This window comes from Micrasema longulum, unplaced genomic scaffold (assembly GCF_059751315.1).
Source record: "Micrasema longulum isolate JH-2025_06_02 unplaced genomic scaffold, ASM5975131v1 h1tg000340l, whole genome shotgun sequence".
Classification (NCBI taxonomy): domain Eukaryota; kingdom Metazoa; phylum Arthropoda; class Insecta; order Trichoptera; family Brachycentridae; genus Micrasema; species Micrasema longulum.
This window is the reverse complement of record NW_028277543.1, coordinates 1,008,238-1,034,406: the sequence shown is the minus strand read 5'-3', so window position 1 is coordinate 1,034,406 and position 26,169 is coordinate 1,008,238. Positions and strand designations below refer to the sequence as shown.

The 26,169-nt window shown below is 33.4% G+C and overlaps 1 protein-coding gene and 1 long non-coding RNA gene across 2 annotated transcripts; one reads left to right on the top strand and one right to left on the bottom strand.

The window, feature by feature from the left end:
* Window positions 1-6,360: 6,360 nt before the first annotated feature.
* Alg11 (ALG11 alpha-1,2-mannosyltransferase) lies at window positions 6,361-24,682 on the top strand. The gene is made up of 9 exons (XM_088225241.1): window positions 6,361-6,511; window positions 6,620-6,844; window positions 7,447-7,682; window positions 8,814-9,031; window positions 10,329-10,451; window positions 11,542-11,703; window positions 19,817-20,015; window positions 21,135-21,330; window positions 23,735-24,682. The coding sequence occupies exons 1-9, from the start codon at window positions 6,435-6,437 to the stop codon at window positions 23,820-23,822; spliced, it is 1,524 nt and encodes a 507-aa protein (XP_088081367.1). The 5' UTR covers window positions 6,361-6,434; the 3' UTR covers window positions 23,823-24,682.
* On the bottom strand, window positions 17,777-19,282 carry LOC148282328 (uncharacterized). The gene is made up of 2 exons (XR_015822119.1): window positions 17,936-19,282; window positions 17,777-17,824 (listed from the first exon to the last, which is right to left on the bottom strand). It is a non-coding gene; the product is annotated as an uncharacterized LOC148282328 (long non-coding RNA).
* Window positions 24,683-26,169: the final 1,487 nt, after the last annotated feature.

Sequence of the window (26,169 nt, the reverse complement as noted above, 5' to 3'; positions counted from 1 at the left end):
TATCTCTGTTTTTATTCTCTCGTCACAAAAGACAATATTACTCAGGGTTATTACTACAACTAGGTAACTTCAAAATCAGCATTTGTGAGTTACTCACTAAATACACATTTTTTATCCTCTATGAATGTTGCAAATAGAGGAGGCATGCATTCAAATCATCATAATATGATTTTTACGAATCACGACTTGCCTATTTGTAGCATTCATCGAGGAAGATACAAATATGTGTTTTTAATGGGGAATTTCAAAATGCTGATTTAAGTTACCCAGTTGTAGTAATTACACCACAATATGTCTTGATATATATCATAATATTTATTGCAGATCAATGATATTTGTAATTCCCCGGGCACCATAAAGTTGCGTTTTTGCGTGTTGTGGACAGGAATGGGAATTCACCCAGAGCAAGGGGAATAATAAGTAGTAACTACAGCTGTAGAGATATATGTTTCATCCTTTAGTTGGGTAATGGGCCGCAAATCTGGTATTCCTCTTTAAATATTTTAACCAATTCCCTGAAATCAGACATATTGATTCCAATTGGGTTTGGGAGGCATTGGTCACAGATCCTAATGAAGGTTCCTTGTCGTTTGATGATATTCCTATAGTTAACATCATAAAAAAATTATTTCTGTTTTATCCTTTGTTATTTTCCTTGTTTAATAAATACTACATATATAAAATATTAACTTCCTAATTAAATGACTTTTTAATATGTATTTTCCTTTAGTAATATTACATTATACAATATAAATTTCACTTGTTCCTACATATAAATATGGGATATTTATATAAAGATCACGATAGATAACTACATAATTAAATCTGAAATGTAATCGGACAATTAAAAATATGATTTTGAATGCATAGTGCAAAGTTAGTTTTTTAGATGTCATAGCTCATGATTTCATTTGGCGAATGTCATTTTTGTTATCAACGTGTGATTCTTCACTAGTGTTTAATGGGACTACTTTTTATAAAATAATGTGGCAAAACTGGTTTTGTTTATGATTGATCCTCTGTATGGGTTGAATTGAAGACTCTTGACAAATATTTGTTTAACATGTACTTATGACAAATAGTGTCCAATTCAATTATGTAGTGTACATAACATTACAGTGGCATTTATCGGCTGCCTGTGAAGAAGTTAAGATAGACATACACTGTAATCAAAACTGTGATTAAAAATAATCAATAATAATAACAATACATTTATTGCTATTAATACTCTGCATAAAGACACTAAAATATAGTTAATTATAGTTCGACAAACTTATCCATAGAATTGAGGCGGGTACTATATCCAAAAAAATGTTGCCTGTATCTAAAAACTATGATATTTTCCATAAACTTCTAAGTTAAAATAACAGAACCCAAATAAAAAGATATGCTTATGAATTAATGAAGTGTATATAAATATTTCTAAAGTAAGGTACCGAATAGGAAAAACTACACCATAGACATGTATCCAAAACGGCGCCATCAGTTAAATTTCTGTTTATTCCATATATAAATACAGATAAGTTTGTGGAGCTGAATTAATTTTTTGTTATTTTAAATATTTAAATGAACCTAATTACTAATTCTGGAAGGTGGAATTAAATAACCTCTTTGATTTTTTTAAATGTCAGGATATAAATAGCCCATTAATGTTTTGAAAGAAAACTATCCTGACAATAGTATGCACTGTTAAATAAATCTTTCGATACAATATTGACTATAGTGTATGCCTAATTTATAATGGTAAAACTTCACATTATCACATAAATAACTTTATTTAAAGTACATTATAAGTAATATTATAAAAATGCTCTTCAAATTGTGATAGATTTTGTTTATGTTTTTTTTTTCATTCCTTTTAGTTTTTTTCTTATTAAAATAATAAACCCTTTTTATTATTGTAACATTCTGATATATGTATTTATGTTCGACATGAGCAGAGTCAATTATAATAATGCTTATTTTTTAAGTTTGATTTTATTTTGTTTGACTGATTTATGTATAGAGTTTGAATTAAATTATTTGATAAGAATAATTTTCCCTAATTAAATGAAAAACAGTGATAGATCCATTAAACATTGATAAATATGTATTATAATTCTATTCACTTACCATGTATAAAACTACTTGTCTAATGAAAAAACATATTGACTAGCAATTACTTAATTATACCAATTAACAGACTTGTTATAATTACGTTATATTAGTTTTTCTCTCTTAACATAATTTAGAAAAAAATATCGTAGTTTATGTTTATCATTCTGCAATATAATAAATTAGAAAATCAATACTGCAAACATTTTATATCCATTCCTGAAACTAAATACTTTTATTATATTTAATATAATAATTATAATACCGAATCACATTAATATTATTTTATTTTTATTTTTTTAGATTGTCACTTTTTGAGCGAAATAGTGGAAATTAAAATGACGCCATGTGCAATATTTTCAAGACTTTAATAATAATTTGTGTAAAAGTTTGATGGCATTCCAACATGGGAATCATAAAAATTGCTTTTACGTTATTTAAAAGAACCTAAAAATGTTTATTACTCTGCATTTTAAAATTCTAACACTTCATTATTTTTTTTACATATTCTATATAAGATGAAGTTCTAGACAATCAAGATGTGAAAAAATCTGTTCTATTTTGTTTGTACATATTTTACATCATTAGTATTTTTTTAAATTTATGTTTTGAAATATAAATGGAAAAATTATTACGCTCAGATTTTATTGAAAATTCCAAACATGACTTTATATGCATAATGGAAATATCAGGTTTTTTTTTACAATGTTAAAATGCTGTCAAATAAATAAAAAAAATGTACAAATTAGTAGCATAAAAAAATTATAATTTCAAACTCCCGCAAAAACGGTTGATTGCATTGGCCACACCCGTAATACGTCACAATTCGGTTAAATTGTGTACTTTGTTTGTGACTGTTTAAGTTTAAATAGAACGTCATCCCGAATCTTAATGTCACAATTGTCAAGGCCAAACATGTACCATTTTGTGGAGACATATTTTTTGACGATTTTGTTTTAAAAGTTATTAATGAAAACTTTTTTCTTCAATATTATTGATTTTGAAAATATAATTAATTTCTCTTAATCCGTTTCACATATGTTTATCGGTATTAGTAGTATGTGATATTTCCCTATTACATTTTCTGTGTTTTTAAAAACTTTGATGTTTCTCTTTATTTCTGTTTAGTCAATTTAATGTGAAGTAGGTACCTTATGAGAAAAAAAATGTCCACGCTTTATTTTACATGCTGGCAATTCAGCAATTCTAAGAATACAAAATATTCCTTATTCCTCATTAATATATTTTTTGTCACAATACTGTTTTCTGGATGCGGATGATTTTCTTGTTATTGTAAAATAACAATCAAATTTGTTGTTTAGTAAAAACTTAATGTCAACTATTGTTGTGTACTTTGATTCTGTATTCTACCGCATTTGAAATAGTTATGTAAATAAAAACAAATTATTATGATGCTGAATGGATCAAGGGGTAATTGAGATAAATAATGAATGCCATCAATGGGCAGCTTGAGGATGATTGGTAAATATAATTAAAAAGTAATAATCATAATTTAAACTGCCATCACCAATCCTGTTATCAATTCAAAAATTGATACAAAGTATTTTTTAGGAATATAAAAAATGTTTAAATAATTTTGCTTTAATCTGTGTCAAGGAAATAAATGTTAACTGTTCTCTGTGTATACTATCGTGAAATAGGGGCATTTGTAACTTATATAAAAATCTCAATTTTGTTTCTTCTTGTGTGGCAGTTATTGTCGTGACCTTTTCATAACCAATCACAAAATTGTCCACTAATAATTTGGTGTTGCCATCATAAAAATCTGTTGTAGTTTTGATTTTTACTGTTATTTACTCTTTTTTGCTAGACTGTTGCTTTCATATCCAGACCTCATGAAAAAAGAATGTACTTATAACTATCACAAACAATATAGTGTGATGAAAACAACGGCCTACCCATCAAAATGTACTTGTATTACAGAATATGACAAAATGCACACAAAATCTTGTTTCCTTCACACAATAAATCAATAATATTTTTGATAGCCATAAATCAAGATTTAACATTTAAATCAATTACTTAAATTTATTTGTGGAAATTAAATGCAAATCATTGAATTCATTAACAGGTTGATTGGCATTTTTATATAAATGCTAACTAGTTGCATTGCTTTTAGACATTATAAATCTGTTAATGATGTCTGCTACTGTAAAAAATGCAGATCTTTCCGGAAGCTGATGTCTTAAATTAGTTTTTCAGTTTTGTACCTCTCTAAAAAAACTACTTTGCATTTTATCACTTAATAAATTTTAACTAGTTATTCCATATGAGGCATTGTAAAAAAGTATTTATTTTATTTAGCAAGTATTTTATCTGTCAAATATGACATTCTCCACTTTTATTAAAGTAATATTCCTTTACTGTGGTGAGGAGATCTCAGATTTTTTATATGCAAATAATTTTATTAATGAAAATTGCCTTTTAACCCTAACCTGAAGTTCTGTCTCTGAATTTTCCAAAGATGGAATAACCCAGTTGATCAGCAAAGTGACTTACCTATAAATAATAAATTCTTGAAATTTGTTCATGTTATGCTATATATACGTTTTTTAATTACTTTCTTCACAAATATATATTCCTCTCATAATAAATATAATTACATACGCGAGCAAGTGTTAAAACAAAATTTTGATATTTCTCTCTCCATAATTACGAAGCAATACATTATTAGTGATGGAAAAATATATAATTGGTCAGTGCAGAAATGACATAACCTAAAAAGATTTTCACTCTGGCATTCAAGAAGTTAATGATCGGAAAAGGTGGGTTCAACCACATCTAGTTTATAATAGGCATGGTTATGGACCTCTTCCCGTATTTAAGTCGATTTATACGTATTGGTGTGTTCCGTCACTTCTGTGCTGACCTCAAATATAACACCACTTCATGTGATAACTGAATAAATAAAATCTTTTGCTTTTGTGTCTTTTCTTCTTCAATCTTCATTTTACTGTTGATTTTGGCTAATCAAGGTAACTAACGTGTAAATTTGTGTTGTGTATAATATAAAACTATTATCTGTATAGCCCTCTAATCAAATATTATTTAACGAGACTATCAACAACCATAAAATAATATCTATATTATCAATAGAAATGAAAATTGATAAAAAAATATTGTAATGTTACTTGTAGCCACGAATGTATATATTGTGCTAAAGCTACCGAGACATTAAAAATAAGTGATATTTAGTTTTGTAATGTAATCGTAAGTTTTGTATGTAATCTCAGTTTTAAGTTCTAATATTAAAGAAACATTCATATAACCTTACTGTTTCATTTATTTTAAACCTAGCAAAATCACCAGTTCACAAATCTCTGGCAAACATGTGGTAAAAATATGTGCACAAATGTCAAGATTCGTGCATTATGCAAGGTTGAGATAAGCATTATTGGCAAAATTAAGAAAGGAGATCCGCATTGGTTTGGACATGTAGAGCGAATGGGGAGTGAAAAAATGGCTAAAAAGATTTATGATGCAAATGTTGACGGATGCAGAAATCGAGGGAGACCGAGAAAGATATGGTGTGACTAAATTCATAAAATACTTGAAGATGGACATGTCACAAGTCGGAATAATCGGCGTGGGTACATGAGAAGATGTATGAATGTACAGGAAGCGAGATCTGTATGCAAAGACAAAGTGATATGGGGTTCTGTTCTCTCTGCCTACCTTTATGGGGAAACCGTGTGACGGTTTGTTTGTTTAAAAAAACTAATATAGAAAAAATATTGTTGATGTCTATTTTTGTGACCAAAATTGACAAATTTCATCATCATCATCATTCCCTTTCCGCAATTAATGGTGCATGGGGCACTGAATTGGTACGCCAATCGCAGCGTATCTTGATCATTTTTGTTACCTAAAGGTAAGATGATCAGTATTACGCTTCAAGTACCAGTTCAGGGACTATGCAATATTTTAGTGTGAAAAGACCCTTTAAATAAATATTTCATATCAACCATGTCGGGAATCGAACCCGAGACCTCTTGCATGGTAGGCAAACGCGGTGACCATTACACCACGAGGCCGACAAACATATTTGGGTAAATCATAAAAACACAAATTTGTGAAAATCAGCATTTACTGCTTATAAATGTAAACCGTTTAACTTTCAAAAAATGAAAAATGATCAAGAAGCGTTTCGATTGGTGTATCAGTGATTTACCCTACGTACCAATGCCGATGGTCAAACGTAAGTATGTACGACCAATTTAAAATTATGGTAACACCATTTCTCCCGTGATTATTCCATAGATGAACCAATTTTCGTACTGTCATGTTGACATTCGCCGTCTGAATGAATTTTTATTTTTATGTCATACGTGTTCTTTGAAACCACGTATTATATTATAAACAACGCGATGTGGGAAACTTTTGTGTTTTATTTGAAGTAATAAATTGTTTTAAGTACACACAACATTTTTACTAAGTTAAAATACTTGTTTCATTCAGAACTTCGTTAAAAATTACTCAAATAAATTGTTGATTTTCGTTTCAGGTTTTTAACTATATTATCATGTTCCTTGCTGTTAATTATTCTTTTACTGACTATAATGGTGCCATTGGCATTTATGTTTGCATCTTGGTTGATGAGGATCGATGCGCGGAAGAAACAAAGGCGTATTAAAGATGGCACAATAATAGGATTTTTTCATCCGTACTGTAACGCTGGAGGCGGCGGTGAGAGAGTGCTTTGGGTTGCAGTCAATGCAATTTTAACAAGGTTTAGTTTATTTGATGTCTTAAATTGCTATATTTTTTTTAAAGTTACGTAAAAAAAATACCGAAAACGGCAAAGTTAGTGTGTTATTATTAATGATATATCGTAGCCGCCCATCAAGAGTGCCATAAGTAAAATAAACTGTGTTTTGAGTTAAGTATGACATTGGAAAGAATTCAGAATATAGTTCTATAGGCTCCAAGATACCTATCGGACCTTTGTATCAGGAAAAATACATGTCAAAGAATATCTACTCTTAGGTCAGCATTTGATTCAGGCAGAGGAAAACTTGTCGAAATCTGGCGCTCCCTAAATACTAGATTCGGAGATCGTGCTTTTGCCGTTGCCGGCCCCTCTGCCTGGAACCAATTGCCTTCAAACTTACGAATCATCGACAGTCCCAGTCGGTTCAGGTCCCAACTAAAATCTCACTTCTTTAGTTTATCATACTCTCTTAGCTTAGTTAGAATTAGAAGTTAGAAAGTAGTTTTTCTTAGTTTGACGCATTTAGACTTGTGGCACTCTTGACGGGGTGTGCGATATATCAATGATAATTATCAGCCAACCCGGATTCTTTTCAAAGAGCTATTTATTATTTTTTTTAGATATCCAACGACGAAGATATACATCTACACAGGCGATGTTGACGCTACTCCAGAACAAATTCTCAGCAAGGCCCAGAACACGTTCAACATAAAAGTTGACGTTAAACATGTGAACTTCATTTACTTAAACTTCCGAGGACTGGTCGAGGCCAAGAAGTATCCTTACTTCACTCTACTTCTGCAGAGTCTTGGGTCCATGGCGCTTGCATTTGAGGCACTTTTAAAGCTAAACCCCGGTATGTAAAAATGATATAATTTATAAAAAAATAGTTTATTGAACCCTTTACATATTCAATAAAAATAAACATCTGTAAATAAAATAAAATGAGAAAGTAGAAGTATGCAATAAAAAGGTTAACAATATAATAGTTATGAAAAAAAACTTATGATCAAAAGGAAAGTAAAAAGTTTAAATGTATTCTTGGAAAGAAAAAATTATGTAGTAATAAAAAATTCTTTGTATTAATACAATTCTCTGTGTGACAATAGAACTAGAATCCTGGCCGAGTGTATTTGATTTGATAGCTACTCTCAGGGGAAAATCCTGAAAAAGGAAGTGTGGAAAAAAGTTCTCCTAGTAGTGCAGTGGTTGTCGCGTTCGCCTACCATGCATGAGGTCGCAGGATCGATTCCTAAAAAGGTTGGCATGAAATACCATACTAGCCCGAATGTAACGCGACCTATATATTCGGAGCAGGAATGAAAGAAAAACATATTTTTCTTTTCTACATCTGCTTCTAAGTGGAGCATGAAGATAAAACCAGATGCCTCCAGGAGACTCTGTCGCCAGCCAGCATTTTCACCTCCTCCCATGTCAACCCCGCGTCTCTTAGTTCCGCCGAATAAAGCCGAAAGATCGTCATCGATGGCCTTCTATGACGGCTGGAACCCGCAGGTGTAAAGAAGAGGCAACTTGAGTTTAGGTTCTCCTGAGACATGCGCAGCACGTGTCCAAGCCAGGTCCACCTCCACATCCTCAAGACGCTGTAGGCTGCTGTGTCCGTTCTCGGACTTCAATGTTAGTTATGAAATCGAACCACCTTATTCTCCTCAAGCACTTACTCTCAAAATTCAGAAATTTAGTGTTTTGAACTTAGGTAAGGTGCCAAGATTCACACCCATTGTTTGACAGTTAAAAATAAAAATAACCATAAACTCTTGGAAAAATTCACTTATCTTTAACCCCGAATATAACATAAAAGTTTTTTTTAGAATTATATTTTGAGTAAAAAACATCGCATTATATTTGGGATAATAATTCTAAATAAATAACGCTAAATAATTCGCGGCTATCAAAACTAAATGTATTTTTCTTATAACAATTAAAATACTTTGTTTTGTGTTTAAAAATCACATCTTTCTTGCAGATATTTTCTTAGACACCATGGGGTATGCGTTTACAATGCCAATATTCCGATACCTCGGGCCATGTCAGACTGCCACCTATACGCACTACCCTACAATCACAGATGACATGATGCGGAGAGTGAAGATGCGCTATTCCTCTCACAACAACTCCAGCCTCATTGCTCGGAACCCGCTCTTTACTTGGATGAAGATGATTTACTACCAAATGTTTGGATGGGTTTGTTAAATCTTTAAACAAATAAACCATTTTATTCAAATAAATTTACGGCAATTTTAAACATAATATTATGATGAAATATACAATATAATATATATAGTGGTTTTCCTTCTATGTAGGTCAAGTAAATCACATTTGATTGGTCCATCACCTGCCTAGAAAAGTAGCTCGGATGTTTGGCTCAGAGACAGTTAACTATTCGTATGCTAATATAGAGTCAATGTGGAATATTTCCAGTCTTCAATAACGTAGAACTAACATTGACTCTATTTGTATATTAAATGGTATTATTGACGTAGGTAGAGAAACAATAAAGTGCTGTTCCTCAATCAGCATAGAACAAAATAAGAGCTTTATCCACCAAGTCGTATTTTGTGTAAAATTACTCACATAAATTTGATATGAAGACCGGCTTCAAAAGACAACTGTTCCTTTTTCGAGGCTTAAAAATAAATTAGCACTTAAAATACCAAAGAACCTACATAAAATGAACAACTTGTGTCAATGTCCTAACTTAACTTGTGTTATGTCTCACGTCCAGACTACAGATTCTCAGAAAACAAATAGGAATTGGATTGAAGGAATTTTAATTATTAAATATTTTCAGCACAGGGTTGTTATTTAAATTTTTATTTTGTTTAATTATTGTGGGAAGATTATTATTGACGGCTTTCTGAATTCCTAATGAGGAAGTTCAGTGCTACGAGAAATTAGATATAAAAAAATATTTCTTACATGCGGTAAAAATTAAAGCATATAATTGTAAGGCGAAATTTTTCAAAAATGTACAAAAAAATGAATAAAAATTAACTACTTCAAACTACATCACAAGTTCTTAAGAATCAGCCAATTATAGAGTTTTGCGATAGATTTCCGGTTTCCGGTAAGCTAACTCACCAATCAGCAGAACTCACCAACTAGAACTTGTGACGTCACAGGCGGAGTAATTTCAAAATTACAAAAATTTTCTGCTGTTTGATGGTAAATTGACAAATAACAAAAAATTGCCGAACTTTCTAATTTTTCATAATTATTTTATACCCCAATTACAAATATCTAAGATATTTTCATCTTTTATTATTATCAAAAGGTGATTATTTTCTATTCGATATATCAAACTTATTTGAGTTATTTTGCATAAAATGAATGAGCTAATTTATTTAATAATTAAATTATTATATAAATAGAAAAATTAAAAACGTTATTTATATAGTGAGATTTGAAAAAAAAATCCTCGCTCTAATCACCGATTTTGTAGTTGTCACAGAAACATTCCAAATGCGTAATTTGATTCTAGTTGTATGGAATGATGGGACGCTGCACCGATATAGTGATGGTGAACGGAACATGGACAGAGGAACATATCAACAGACTGTGGAAGGTCCCTCTCAGTACTCATCGAGTTTATCCACCTTGTGAAGTAAGTCCTTCTTTAAATGCTTATTGAATAGGTATACAGTTAAATTGATTTGACAGATGATTGAACCTTGCTTACACACAGCCATACAGTAAAAAATATAACTGTTATAAAACTAGTTGAGCCCAGAGTGTAGAACTCTCTTGAAAGCTGAATTGGGAAGTATATTTTAACAAGGGTATTTAAAAAGCTTCTTACCAAGATCAAGAGCCCAACAATTTTGGAACAATGAAGCAGATGGCTAGAAAATGTATCAGTAAACAAACACGACTTGAGTTTGGAAAACGACTCAATTTTTTTTACGTAACCTTTAAAGATGTTTAAACGGATGGGACATAAATGTGGTTTTGATGGCAACGTAATATTTTAGATACAGAGTATATTATTCTTTACATAGGATTGATTTAATTTCTTATAAACATCAATAAAATTATAACTATATTTATAATATAATTCAATAATTAGTAAATGAAACCTAACAAATGAATAAATTTAAATCAACAAACTAAAATCAATAAATTAAAATCAATAAACACGAATCTAATGCCAAGCTGTCTTGTCCTGCAAATATTCTTCGACTCTATAGCAGCTCTTTCGAAACAGCCTGTGCTTGACAAAATCTTTAAATTTTTTTGTTGACAAAACCTAAATTTCAAGAGGTACCTTGTTGTAGAATCGTATGCAATTTGAGGCAAAATAATTATAAATTTTTCGAAGTCTAGTGGTGGGCACAACTAGCAATCTGTATTTCTAGTGTTGAACCTATGGAAATCTCTGTTTCTCCTAAAATAAACAATATTTTTATATACATACATCAAGTTTTCGTAAATATATTAATTAATATGTGCAGCTATTATAAAAGGAACTGGTCTATTTATTATATGTCAGCGGATGGAGGGCATTTATCGGTGTAGTGGTCAAGACGCTTGACTCTCGCACGGAAGAATCCTGGTTCGATTCCCGGTGAGAACACAAAAATTAAAATGTGATTTTTCTCAAGCCTGGGTACTCTGTACTGTAATTCACCACTGTAATTAGGCCTCCTGGCCTGTTGTGGTGCAAAAAAAAATTATTTTTTTTTGTTTACTTCAAGGTAAGCCAGTTGAAACTCCTACAGACCTTGGTGCACAAAGATTCTCCCATCAACATTGTATCTGTGGGCCAATTCCGGCCGGAGAAAGACCACCCTCTGATGCTGCAATCTATTTATGAATTGAGGAACCTCCTCATCAATAACGAGGAGCTTTGGTCCAAAGTAAGAATATAACCAATTTTTTTATACTCGCATGGTGGCCCATTCATTGACGTTCAAAGGAAAAACTAAATATAATTAATAATATTTTATGGTTTTGGAGATTTTAGTGTTTTTAGGTAAACTCTTAATTTTTTTTCTACCAAAATAATTATTTTTAATAACTTAATGTGTATCGGAACAAAGATAAAATAAAATATGTCCAATTGTTAAAGAAATTCAGGGTTCTAATTATAAAATCGTTATTTAAAAATAATTGTTTACTTGAAATTCTTAATGACAACATAATATATAATAATGTTTCTATGTCACGAAATGTAAGTATGGGACCTAGAACAATTGGTAATATTTATCTTAATTCCAAAATTAAAAACAACAGGACAGAGCATCATTATACTTACAGAGGAATATTTTTCTTTAATAAAATGAACAAAGGTAATAAAACGTAGCCAGGAATACAAAATGTTTAAGAAAGAACTTAAATATTATTTAAATCATTCTTTTTTATATGGCACTCATTGAAAACGCTATATATTTTGTAATTTTATGATATTTACTAAGCAAAAATAGAAAGACATCATTGTAAGACGTCACTCCCCATTATGGTACACAAGAATTGTTTTTTTTCCTTTACAAAGTAGGAACCGTAAATATAAATAAGGTCAGGTAGGGTAAGAGTGTCATACTTCTTTGTAAATTCAAATGAAACATTCTGTGTTCAGAATTTTGCTTTGTTTTTTTTTATTCATCATAGAATGAGAGTATATTTAATATTTTATTATAGAAAGCTACTTTTTACACCAAAAGCTAAGTATTAATAATAATCTCACAATAAAGATATTATCTCCTTTAATACAAATACCTGGTGTAACCGCTAATGAAATTTGTACCTTCAATCATTCAAATGAGCAAGAAAAGGGGCTTTTGTTCTAATTCGGGGCAAGTGTGTCAAACAAAAGCATTTCTGTCTGACCAACTGAGTACTAACTAATTCTTAATTCTATAGATTTTTATAGATGAGCTTTTGTTCCTCTTGCCACGTAGTTACTCTTGCCCCACCTGGGCTCCCCAATGGAATTGCGCGCGAAGAGATCGCTCTGTTAGCGTGTATTTATTACGTAAATATGCGTTAAAAATGTGTTTTCTACGCAAGCTTTAGCGTTCAGAATACCACCCCTGACTATTAAATCTGTATAAAAAATGGTGTTTTGTTGTAGTATTATATTTTTCTAAATTAATTTTATGAATATGTTTTAATTGTTTTTTTATCATCAGAGTAGTTTAGTATTGTGTATATTTATATCGCCTTACCAGAAATTTGTTCTATTTCTATAACTATTGATTGATTTTTTAGTGGTGTTGTTACCACCTTTATGTAGGCACCTAGTTGGTGGCCTAATTTTGTGATGTACAAAGTTATGTGGGTGCACAGAATGAGAGCAAGTAAAACAGGGTACTTACGTTTTACACAAAGATTTATTCACGAAACTAAACTACTGAAGCTAACACCTTGAAAGAAGGATTCTAATAACTATATTAGGCAAAATAAAATGAAGTTGGTAAATCTAAATTGGCGGTAATTTTGTGCCTCGAAGACGCGTGCGGTGAGGTCGGAATCCGGTAGTTTTCTCCTAGCCGGTTTGGCCCGTTCGTACGCTCTACGTCGGCGTTCGGCAATGTTCGGCTCGTGCCGTCGTTGTCGACCCGCCACACAGCCCCCTTCCAAGTTTTGAAATCTGTTTTTCAAAACTGACGCTGTATCACCCTCCTGCCGCTACGCGTTGTGTATGCCGGTTGTTCTGTTGGTGTTTCCGTTTCTGCTGGACTGGCTCGTTCTTCCGCTGTCTGGAACGCCGGCTTGCACCTGTCCAGCGAAACCTTTTTATGTTCGCCATCCACGTCCAGTGTTACCGTCTTTTCCGCCCTGGTGATGACCTTGTAGGGCCCCTTGTAGTTCGGCATCAGGGGTTTGTACACTCTGTCGTCCCTCAGAAACAAGTGTGTGGCTCTCTTTAGTTCCGGGTGGATGAAAACGTTACCTTTATTGTGGTGCTCGACTGGCCTTGGTTTGACGTTTTGCATGAAATTTACCAGTTGCCTAGTGTAGGAGTCCGGGTCAATGTAGTCGTTCGTCTGCTCCAGGATGTCTGCTGGTAACTTTAGTTTGCACCCATACAGCATCTCTGCTACTGAGTGCTCTGCATTCGTGCGCAGTGTGGCCCTCAGTCCGAGTAGTATGGTGCTGATCGATTTTGTCCACGGAACAGGGTGGTGAGCTTTAATGGCCGTCTTCAGCGTTCTATGAAATCGCTCGATCATGCCATTACTTTGTGGATGGTAAGGCGTCGTGTTGGAGTGTGCTATGCCTGATCTGGAACAAAACAAGTTAAAGTCCGTAGACATGAATTGCCTACCCTGATCAGTTATAATTTTCTCCGGTACGCCGTATCTCGCAATCCAGTTGTCCCAGATGGCTCTGATGATTGTGTGGGTCTGGATATCTGCGATAGGGATTACTTCCGCCCATCGAGTGTATCGGTCGATACATGTGAGGCAGTACCTCAGTCCCTCTGATGGTGGAAAAGGTCCGATGAGGTCGACATGGACCACGCAGAATTTCTGTCTCGGCATGTCGATCTTGATGATCGGTGTCCTCGTGTGTTTGTTGACTTTGCTCTTCTGACAGGGTATGCAGGCCTTCGTCCAAGCTGCGCAGTCTGCTTTCATATTTTTCCAGACGCCTCTTTGACTGATGGTCTTGGTCGTGGCGTCGGCTCCTGCATGGTTGAGGTTATGCACTTGGTTGAAGAAAGATCTCTGTAGCGTTTTTGGGATGTACGGTCGCATGTTGCCTTTGTTGAGATCGAAGACGATTTCTTGTCCCTGCATGTTGGTTTTGATCAGGTTCAGAGCAGTGTTCTTGTCGTCCAAGAGTGCGAGTAGTTCGTTGTCCTGCCTTTGTTCTTTATGGATCTTTTCGAACGATATGTTTGCCTCTTGTTCGATCATGTCGATTCTTGATAAGGTATCGGCGACGACGTTGTCTTCTCCTTTTATGTATTTGATGTCCGTGCTGAACTGTGAGATGTAGTCTAGATATCTGAGTTGTCTGGGGCTTTCTTTGTCGTGACTTTTCCTTCTAAACACGAATTGTAGTGGTTTATGGTCCGTGTATATACAGAATTCTCTGCCCTCCAGATAATGTTGAAAGTACCTTACAGTCTCAAAAATGGCTAGTAGTTCCCTGTCGTACGTACTATATGAACACTGAGCCTTGTTCAACTTTTTTGAGAAGAAACTTATCGGTTTGTAGTTGATGCCGTCTGTGGTTTGTTGTAGCACGCCCCCGATTGCGTAATCTGAGGCGTCTGTCCCCACTGACATCTTGCTGCTTTCCTCTGGGTAGCTAAGCTTAGTGGCGTTGATCAGCGAGTTCTTGACCTCTTCGAAATCGTGTGTAGTGACTTCGTTCCACTCTACTTTTCTGTTGTCATTCTTTTTTGCTCCCTTGAGGTAATCGTGTAGTCGTATCAATTTGTGTGCTGCTCGTGGTATGAATCTTCGGTAGAAGTTTCCCATGGCCAAGAATCTTCTCAACTGCTTAATGGTTTCTGGCTTGTTGAGGTTCGTGATGGCTTCCACTTTTGTTGGCGAGGGTCCGATGCCTTCAGCCGAAATTTCATAACCAAGAAATAACAGTGTTTTCTTGGCAAACTCGCATTTAGATGGGTTTACCACCATTCCATGATCTTGAAGTCGCTGGAACAAAGCTTTTAAGTGTTCCACATGTGTTTCTTCGTCTGGTGAAGCGATCAATATATCGTCGATATATGCGTGTACTCCTTCTAGACCTCTTGTGACTTCGTTGATGTGACGTTGGAATGTTTGTGCAGCGCATGATAGTCCGAATGGCATTCTTACAAATTCAAATAACCCGAATGGTGTGGTTATAGCTGTCTTTTTAATGTCAGTTTCATTAATTGGAATTTGGTGATATGCTCGTTGTAAGTCAATTTTGGAAAAAATTTTACAGTTAAATAAGTCATTGCATATATCGTGGATATGTGGCAAGGAATAACGATCAGGTACCGTCTGTGCGTTTAAGCTACGGTAATCGCCACAAGGGCGATAAGTACCATCGCTCTTCTTCACCATATGCAATGGAGAGGCCCACTCACTCTTGGAGGGTCTACAAATACCTTGAGCCACCATGTGATCGAACTCTTGCTTCGCCTGCCTCAGTAGTTCTGGGGACAGCCGACGAGTCTTACACATAACGGGTTTGCCACGGGTATCTATATGGTGGATTGTGTTGTGTTTATCCAGCCCTGCGTATGGTTTATTGATATCTACTAGTTGTGGATACTTCAATATGAGTGAGTGGTAAATGTTGGTTTTGTCTGTTAATGATATGGAACATGTTATGTTGTTGTTTGTGGAGATGTCAAATGCTCTGATTATCTTGCCGTTTGTATTGTCTACTAACCGTTTGTTCCTAACATCTACTAACAGGTGGAAGTTGTGGAGAAAATCTGCTCCTATAATAGGGCGTGTCGTATCCGCTATTATAAACTTCCATGTAAACATTTGTTTACATCCCAGATTCAGTGTTACCGTGGTAACTCCGAAATTCTGGATCGTAGTCCCGTTCGCTGCATAGAGAATTAGCTTAGACTTTTCTCCATGGCGTTTGTGTAAAGATCTAGGAATTAATGATATTTCCGATCCGGAGTCAACGAGGTATGACACACCGGTATCACGATCTTTAACAAAGAGACGTGTTGTGTTGGTTGAATCAGCCGCCTCCGCTATGATTCGACCATCTAGTTTTTTGAAGCTAGATGCGGTTTAAATTCACATGGTGTGACGCATTTCTTAGCTTGATCGCCAAATTTTGTGTGGAAGTAACAAAGAATAGTTTTCTTGTTATTTCCGTTGGCCCTATAGCTTGTTTTGTTGAAATTGTTGTTGTATTTGTTGTTATTGAAATTGTTACTGCTGTTACTTGTTGTGTGTTTGAATCTATTGTTATTGTTGTTGTGACTATGCTGTTTGTTGATTGTGTGAAATAAACTCTCTACCTTATGGGTTAGAGCTTGTACGGACTGTTCTAAACTACAAATGTTATTTTTATTGTTGGTACCTACTACCGCTACATTATCCTGTGTGTACACCTGTATTAGGCGATCTGCTATCGTCGCTTGCCTATCCCAGTCATCTTCGCTTATGGCTAAATGCGCTTGGATCGTCTTGGGCAGTTGTTGTATCCACAAGTATTGCAACGTCGTTTCGTCTATTTGTAAACCTATTGCTAGCGTCCGCATCTCTCTAAGTAGGCTGGATGGGTTTCGATCCCCAAGCTGTAGGGAAGAAAACAGTTTTTCTCTCCTTCTGTCCTGTGGACAGCCCATGCGTTGGATTATAGCTTCCTTCAGCCTCGTATATTTTGCTCGGTTCGGTTCCATGAGTAAAATATCTGAAACTTGTTCTATGTGCGTTTGTTCAAGTTTTGGCACTAAGTGACTATAACGTGCGTCTTCTGAAACTATGTTTGCCAACTCGAATTGTGCTTCTATCTGTTTAAACCAAAGTTCGATGTTGTTCACCCATAGCTGTGGTAGTTTAACGCTAATCCTATCCGTGTGGAACATGTTGTTTGCTGTGTTGATATTTGTCAAGTCAGTGTTGTCCTTGTTAGCCATTGTTTACAGTTTAAAAATATTCGTTTTTAAAAAAAAAATTCAGAAAAATGTATGTAATAATGATTACAGTATAAGTTAAAATATTGAAATAAAAGTATTCAATAATGAGTGTAGTTGTATTAAAAAGTTAAGTTTAAATTATTAGATTTAAATTTAAATTTAAATTTAAATTTCAAACAAAAATATTTATTTTTTAAATGTCAGAGTCACTATTTGTTATGTATGTACTGTGCAAGTTATAGAAAAGAAAATTAAAAACAGAAAATTTAAATAATTATTTTACCATACGGCGGAACACATTTTCCAACTATTAGGTATTTGTATTCTCCAAGCCTGAGTGGTCCCCTCAATATTAATATTCCTTTTGATTGTCCGTTGTACAATATATCAAGTTTAAAAATGTTTATGGTAAAACTTCAAATCTGTAACACATAATAACATGCATAGCCTAGGTTAAAAATATAAACATATATAGTACAGTCACACAATATAATGTATATAGAAAAAAAGTATGGATACTAATGTCCACGTACTAAGTTAAACATTCGTCGGCTTAGCCGCCCGAATATCTGTTTGTTTGATAGTTTCAAGTTGTTTACAAAAATAAAATTTTACAAATTGCAAGTATTGTGAACGACTGCGCCAGCTGAAAAATATTTCCGATAGATTTCGCTGGTAAAAAAAAAAACTTACTCCCGCAGTGCGTTCACAAGGAGAAAACTTTCGGATGCCTACGTCACGCTTGTCTCGCCATATAATATTTGTCAAAAATAATTATGTACCGGATTTTTGAAAAAAAAAAAAAAAAACAAAATTTAAGAACTATAAATAACAATTATTTTCCGGTACCCTGTAAGTACCTCTACTCAATCTGGCACCCTATGTAAATGTTCGTGTGAATTGTTTGTGTGTTCGACTCAAGAAAAATAAAAAAAATAAAATTTATATGTGTTGTAGGAATGTATTACTCGGCGTGCGATTTTTGGTGAGCGAGTCGCTCGAACGTATTATATTATGTTTGTTTATAATAATTTTAGTTAAATTATGAATCACCTGTTTGAATTAATCCCGGCCGAGTAATATTGTTAAGAAATTAATCACAGTTTAATCAATTCACTAGTTACATTAATTACATTTACATTAGTTACATTTACATTGAAGATTGTTACCGACAGAAAAGTTCACTCGATTCGCTCGGTCTTTGAAAAATCTAATTCTATTATATATTATAATTATTATAATATAATTCTATTATACTAAATTCATTAACCTTACAATAAGTTAACCTTGAAATAGATTAACCTTGATTAATTACAAATAAATTAAAAGTGCAATCAAATTAAAAATGAAATTTTAAATTTTTCATGTACCGACCGAAAAAAAGTAATTGTTGTACAATTTTGTCAAGCGAAGATATTTCTGTCTGAAATTTTGCGCAATTTTTATGGAATTTGAATGGGGTCACCGTGATTGATTGTTTAATGTTGTGTTTTCGTGTTCAAACGTCGGGGTATACCACTTTAGTGGTGTTGTTACCACCTTTATGTAGGCACCTAGTTGGTGGCCTAATTTTGTGATGTACAAAGTTATGTGGGTGCACAGAATGAGAGCAAGTAAAACAGGGTACTTACGTTTTACACAAAGATTTATTCACGAAACTAAACTACTGAAGCTAACACCTTGAAAGAAGGATTCTAATAACTATATTAGGCAAAATAAAATGAAGTTGGTAAATCTAAATTGGCGGTAATTTTGTGCCTCGAAGACGCGTGCGGTGAGGTCGGAATCCGGTAGTTTTCTCCTAGCCGGTTTGGCCCGTTCGTACGCTCTACGTCGGCGTTCGGCAATGTTCGGCTCGTGCCGTCGTTGTCGACCCGCCACAATTTGGTGTTTATTTTGTAGAACTCCATATTTAAACTTATAATATAAGAAATCAAACACTGATTTGAGTCTACTGAACATTTTATTTTATACTTATATGTTTATAAATTTGTACAAATCACTTTAATTTAGAGTTAAATTTCGACCGGTTTCGAGGTTACTACCTCATCGTCAGGAATTAAACTAACATATAATTACTTGGGTTGATATTTATATTATAAAGTATTTTATGAAAGAGTCAGAAAAGTGAAAGAAAAAGAGAGAATGAAGATAAAATGAATCATAACGGGAATATTTTTAATTGATTCAATCCATCTAATCTTCACATTCGTTTTAAAAAGACCTAACAAGGCGAAACAATTGTCACGAAATTTTTGTTTTTATATTTCTAAAAATAAAATAATGTGTTTAGTAGACTTAAATCAGTGTTTAATTTCTTATATTATAAGTTTATTTCTATAACCTTTGTTCTTTTCAATATGTCGACAATATACAAGCTATATAAATACTGTATCTCTTCTTTTTCTCGGCAGGTGAAGTTGATATTCGTCGGATCATGTCGACACGAAGAGGACCAAGAGAGAGTAAAGAACTTGAAAGATTTAGCAAAGCATTTAGCGTTAGACAACAATGTACAATTTCGGGTCAATGTATCTTATGCCCAGTTGCTAGATATATACCAGAACGCAACAATCGGCCTACATGCCATGTGGAATGAACACTTTGGCATTAGTAAGTATTCTTTAGATCAATGTTTTTCCACCCGTGGGTCACAAAAGTTATTCTTGCAGTATTTTAAAACCTGTGCTCTTTAGCACAGATTTTGAAATACAATAATTTCAGTAAGAAGTCTGTCACTTTATTTTTTAACAGTTTGTCGAATCGCGGTTTTATTTTTGAGACGCAAATAACCAAATTATGAGTCTGTGTCTCTTTTAGTTTTAACGATAGCTCATACAGGTAGGATATGGCGAATGGCACTAATAATTCAAAAGCTTCCCTTGCCAGCTCTGGGTATTCTTCTTTTCTCTTCATCCAGATGTCAATATTGTGCAAATTAAATTACATTTTAAGCCTACCATCAGTAGCACGATTTATTTTGCTGGCCCGCTGCGCCCCATCTTACCTTGAATAAATATGAACTCAATAGAAAAATAAATAAATACGTCGTCATTAAAATCTCTGACACACGAGCAAGTAGAACAATAAAATTAAGGCCCTGGGGGTCGCCAGTTGTTTTACTCATAAACAGGTCGAAAAACACTGCTTTGGACAATTTTTTTTTGCAAAACCATAGGCCAGGAGGCCCCATTACAGTGATGATTTGAATTATATATTCTATTATAAAAAATTAAACATTTTATTTATGATCTTTTTACGCATCAATTATTGAATGTTTTCCAAAATATGCTTATTGCACAAGATGTTCTTTTGAATTGGGTGATCAAATGGGGAAGTTCAGTTTTTTAAGTTTATTATTTTTGAAATTATTTCGCATGTGACGTTTCAAGCTCTTTTCCCCTTCTTCTTGATGAGTTCTGTTGATTGGTCAGTTGATTTACTGTAAACCAGAAATCTATCATAACCCTCTTATCATTAGTTGATTCGGAAGAACTAGTGACGTCATGCAAAGTAGTTTTTTTTTTTTTATACGTTTTAAAAATCTTCGCCGTACAATTTAATGCTCTTTTCTATTTTTTTATGTCCAATTTCCCATAGGGCTGAACTTCCTCTTTATGACAGTAACTCGCTGTAGACAGTTATAAAGGATTACTAGCCTATTAATGTTTGAAGTATCCACAAAAAACATAAATACTATTAATAAACCTCTAAGGTAAACTATCTTTCTAGGTGTTGTTGAAAGCATGGCCGCCGGTCTCATTATGGTAGCTAACCGCTCTGGAGGCCCGTACTGTGACATAGTGGAGACATCCGAGGGGAGCCGTAACGGGTTCCTCGCTTCAGAGCCTATGGAGTACGCCCGAGCCATTCTGGAAGTCATCGCACTCACAGAAACCGAGAGACAGGCCATCAGGGATGCTGCGAGGTTTGTGGAGCATCCTAATGCTCATATTATACGGATTAGAAAATTAAACAAGAAATTACAGTAAAACCCCTGTTTTACGTTTTTCAAGGGAGCAACAAAAAAAGTGTAAAATTGAGGAAAACTTTGAAGTGAGGAAATAAAAAATGTATGGAAAAAATTAAATTTCATTAAAATATTATTATTGTACAAGACTGTACTAAATTTACTGCAGAAAAATTCTAAGAACTGTCATGATTGGGAATTATTCATATTTACCAATGATAAAATTAAAAATATTTTGTATTTTTTCTATCAATACCACAATGTGTTTTTTTTTATTGAATTAAAAAAAAACATGTTTAAATAATTTTATGTAAGTACTTAACCTTAAAAACACGAAAATAAAATTTTTAATTTGCATGAAATGGATATAATGATTTTTTCCCTAAATATTGGGAAATTTTATTTATACGGTATCACTTTTTCTAGTATGGCATCACAATATTTAAACTGTCATGATATACATCGCGGGCTGTTTCACACTTTTATGATAACTGTTTAAACTATCTCCTTTTCACATTATGTGTGTATAACATCAAATAATATTTATGTTGCCATTTTTTTTTACTTTCTGCATCGAAATTAATTGATGTAAAGACTTAATTCTTCCTAAACATGCGTCAACTGCATGTCACTATTTAGTAAAACGTCAAAATTAGACACTTGTCAACAAAATTGTCAATTACACTGCACCTACTTTGAATTTAGTTTGAGACAATAATTTACTCATTTTTTTTATTTACCTCGATTTTATTCTCCATTCACGCGGCGGCGCGCGGCTCGTTTTTTGACAGATCGAATGAGTTATGAAAAAAATTCGACGTTAAACCGGGGTTATGAAAAACGTTAATTGGGGGGAAAATTGAATGAGAATGTATGGAAAAAAAATGGGACCTAAATATTTCGGTGTAAAAAGCGGGAAAACGTAAAAACGAGGTTTTACTGTAGTTAGAAATTTAAGCTACTACTACTACCATCATGCCTTTTTCTCCGAGGGGTAGGCAGAGAGGATGGAACATCACACGCGTCTATTCTGACATACATTCTTAGCTTCGTCCATTTATGAACATCTTGTCATACATGTGCTTTTAAAATGACCGCAGGGTAATTTTGAATGCTCTCGCGGGAAAAAAGAAAGCGTTGCTAACATGTAATTAGGGCAGGTGTTATTTCGCCTCAGGCCAAATAAGTAAAAAAGTGTTTTATTTGTAAGTTTTTTTAAATTTGATTATGTTTAATGTGTATTTAGGGCAAGTTTCAAAATTATGTCAATGTTACCGGGTGACCCGTGCTGAGGGAACATTATCTTTAATATTCTTCTTCTAGTGCCTTGCCGGGTGCCCCCGACGTAGGCGATCACTACAGCGAAAGCATATGTATCTGTCCTGCGCTAATTTGACATTTCGCAGCCAGGACGATTACTTATTGATGTACTCGCCGTAGTGATTCCTGGGAAAAGATGACCAGAGTGGTTTCCCGGTGCCTTCTCTGGTAGATTTTCTATTGGGGTTACCTTCCCTTAGCTGGTTGGTTTTGGTTTTGAGGCGCCAAAACTCGCCTTTCATCCTCTCGTTATCTGCTGTGATCACACCGTTATGAGTGTGATCCCATTGCCAAGGCTTCGCGACGTGGACGCTAACGAGTTGGACTAGTCAGTAGTGTTGCCGGTGGAATGCAACTGGGCGTTCGCAGCATTTTATAGAATCACATCCTCCAGCAAAATGTGACTCACTGCAACCCTACTGACACTTTGAACCCCTAATTATAAAAAAATAAATACATAAATTGTAAATCAGTGCCCTTTGCACCATTGGAAAGGAAATGGTGATAATGAATTTATATTTTTGCTATGATGTGTTTGGGTATTAACATCGAATCGGGTTGTGGTCCCGTGGCTAGTGTTGCGGACTCGCGGATCAGAGGTCCGAGGTTCAACCCCACTCTACCCCAACTTGATTTCCATTTTCTAATAGTGAGTATTTACAACTCGTTAAAAATGGTCCTTAAAATTGAAATATTTGAGTATAAGAACGCTAATATTTCTTTAAAAAAAATTTTTGACAGTTTTTTCCAAATGAACAGAACAAGAGGACACAACGAAAAAAATCATCTAAATAACGAAGTCAATAATGCATCTTCACCGTGCATTGCGCAAATATCGCGAGCAGCTTTGGCGGTTTTATTTTCCTGATTGAATGCAAACAGAAGGAGGTGTCAAAAATGCTCACTTTCGTCTTGTAATTAAATTAAATAATATATGTAACATAAAAGTAAACACAATATCTTGTAGAGCACAACATTTTTGGTGCTCATTTTTAAATTTTGAAAAAAACGGATGGTGAAAATAGTATATTTTTTGTTTCAGGGCATCAGTGGACAGATTTTCACAAAAAGAATTTGAAAAGGACTTCCTAAGAGCGATGGAACCTCTGATGAAAGTCTCTACAAATTAATTACATTGCACAGCAAAACTGCAATTATTGTAAAAGTGATATTAATTCATGCATTTTTTAAATGAAATGATAATAGCGTAGCATGTTAAAATCTATTGCTAAATGCTAATAATGTTTTGTGAATGTGAAATTTTCATGCCAAGTGAATTTTCCGTCCTTTTTTTCCCCTGTAAAACAGATAACAGTTCTTTTCTAGTCCTTTAGATTAGAAATTTTATTTAATTTTTCCATAATTTCAATTTCCCACACAAAATGAATATTTTTCTCCGTTTACGCAGATTTCCCATTTTATCGCTTAGCTAACAACACCGCATAAATCATTTTTGTTCTTTTTGAAGAGGAATTAGACTTAAGATTTTTTATGTTTATGTAAAAACATTTCATTTGAATATATATTAAGGCGTAATTTAGTTGAGCTCTTAATAAAATAAATTGTCTTTTTGTCATCCTGTAAAAATAACAAAAATTACTTACGCAGCGTTGTTAGCTAAGAGACAATATTGTTAAATATTAACTTCCATCTGCTCAATCCAGAACTGCTATTGCAATATTACCACTATTCTCCTTACACCTACATTCTAGTTAATTAACATTTAACTAAATTTAGCAATGTCAATTGGTTTATACTGATCATATCAATTGATTAGTTCATTATTAAATTATTCAGACATCTCCATAAACTAGTTAATAAATAATGAGAAAAGAAGTACAGTGGAATCTCTATATTCGTCATTAATCTGTTTCTGGGTGTCTAAAGAATATCCTTATGTGTATTTTTAACATCTAATAATATATATTTATTTAAACATGACACGCAGTGCCTTTTACCTCATAAAAATACATATTGAATTGAATATAAACGTAATATAACGTGAAAAATAAAAAAAGCATTATGTTACATAAATACTACAACACAGCAGTTTCATATAAAGAACATGCTTAGATATATGTAGATTATTTAAAAATATAAGTATAAATGCAAAGAGCAATAAAATTCTTATAAATCTCAATTTTAAAAAAAAATAAAAATAATTAAAATGATCTAATAAAGTTTACACGTAAATACACAATAGTACACAAATGTAAATTACCGATCACCATCTTTGAAATGATTAAATAGAGTTGATTTGTATAAACTATACTTAATGTTAAAAATATCAGCAATGTCAGAATAGTTATTGCCGAGTACATGGGGTCGATTCAGAATAGCATTATAAGAGTATACTGTTCACGCATTGCTGTAACTAAACGGAGGTACTTGACGAGTCTTTCATTCGGGTACCTTGAAGTTAATGAGTGCTAATAGTTTTGGAAAGTCCCGTGTGAAGTCAACAATCTCAAATAAATTCAGTTAATCTATAATTGTTCTTCTCTCAGTTAGTTTGAGCAAGTTTAAAGTATTTAATAGGAACTCATACTTAATAAATTCATATCTGATATGACATAGAAACAATTTGTCCCATAAGAAATAACTGAACTTCAATTATTCTGTTTCCAACTTGAACTTTATTGTACTAAATAGATATACATAGTAATACAAGTGGAAGAGGAGGTTAATGTTAAGAACAAGAGTTGCTATCAATTTTTTAAAAAGCAGTCAATAGTGATTCCAATTCTGGTTGCAGCTGTAGTGCCGGCGGTGGGAGAGATGACAAATACAAAAAATACTATGGGGAAAACAATTGACATAAAAATATGACAATTTTCGAATATGTATTACTAATATGAGGATTGACGAATATAGAGGTTCCACTGTAGATGCAAATGAAATAAAGACAATATAGCCCTTTTTACACGAAGGATCTGTTTTTTTTGCGCATTGCGGGTTTTTAAATTTAAGTTTAATTTATTTATATGAGAGGTCACATTCCAAATAATAATATATTGTAATAAATACTTACTGTAATAAATAATAGAGTGTTATGAAACTTTAGTACGCAATTAGAAATACCAAGGGTGACTTAATGGTTCCTGAAATAATTTGTCTATGGCTCAAAATAGCTATAACTATCTCGTACCAAAAATGTTCAATATGTTGCCAGTAAGAAAAGAAGAAATAAGAAAATTAAAAAAAAAAATACAGAGGGTATACGGAGAGAAGCCTAAAAAAAATGAGACGTGTTAAAACAAAGACAGTATTCTCCACTTTTTTAGTTTTGAGTAATATGCAATAAATGTTTATTTTAGTACTTTTCCCAGACTGCAAGGATAATTTATTGTTTTAATTAATAATTTTGCTAGAAGTTACTCTCTGTGTATATTTTATTGCGATTAATCGGTGAATTATTGAATCATTTTAAATTCATATATGGTTTTGGCTTGTTTTTTGTTCTGTAATGTAAAGACT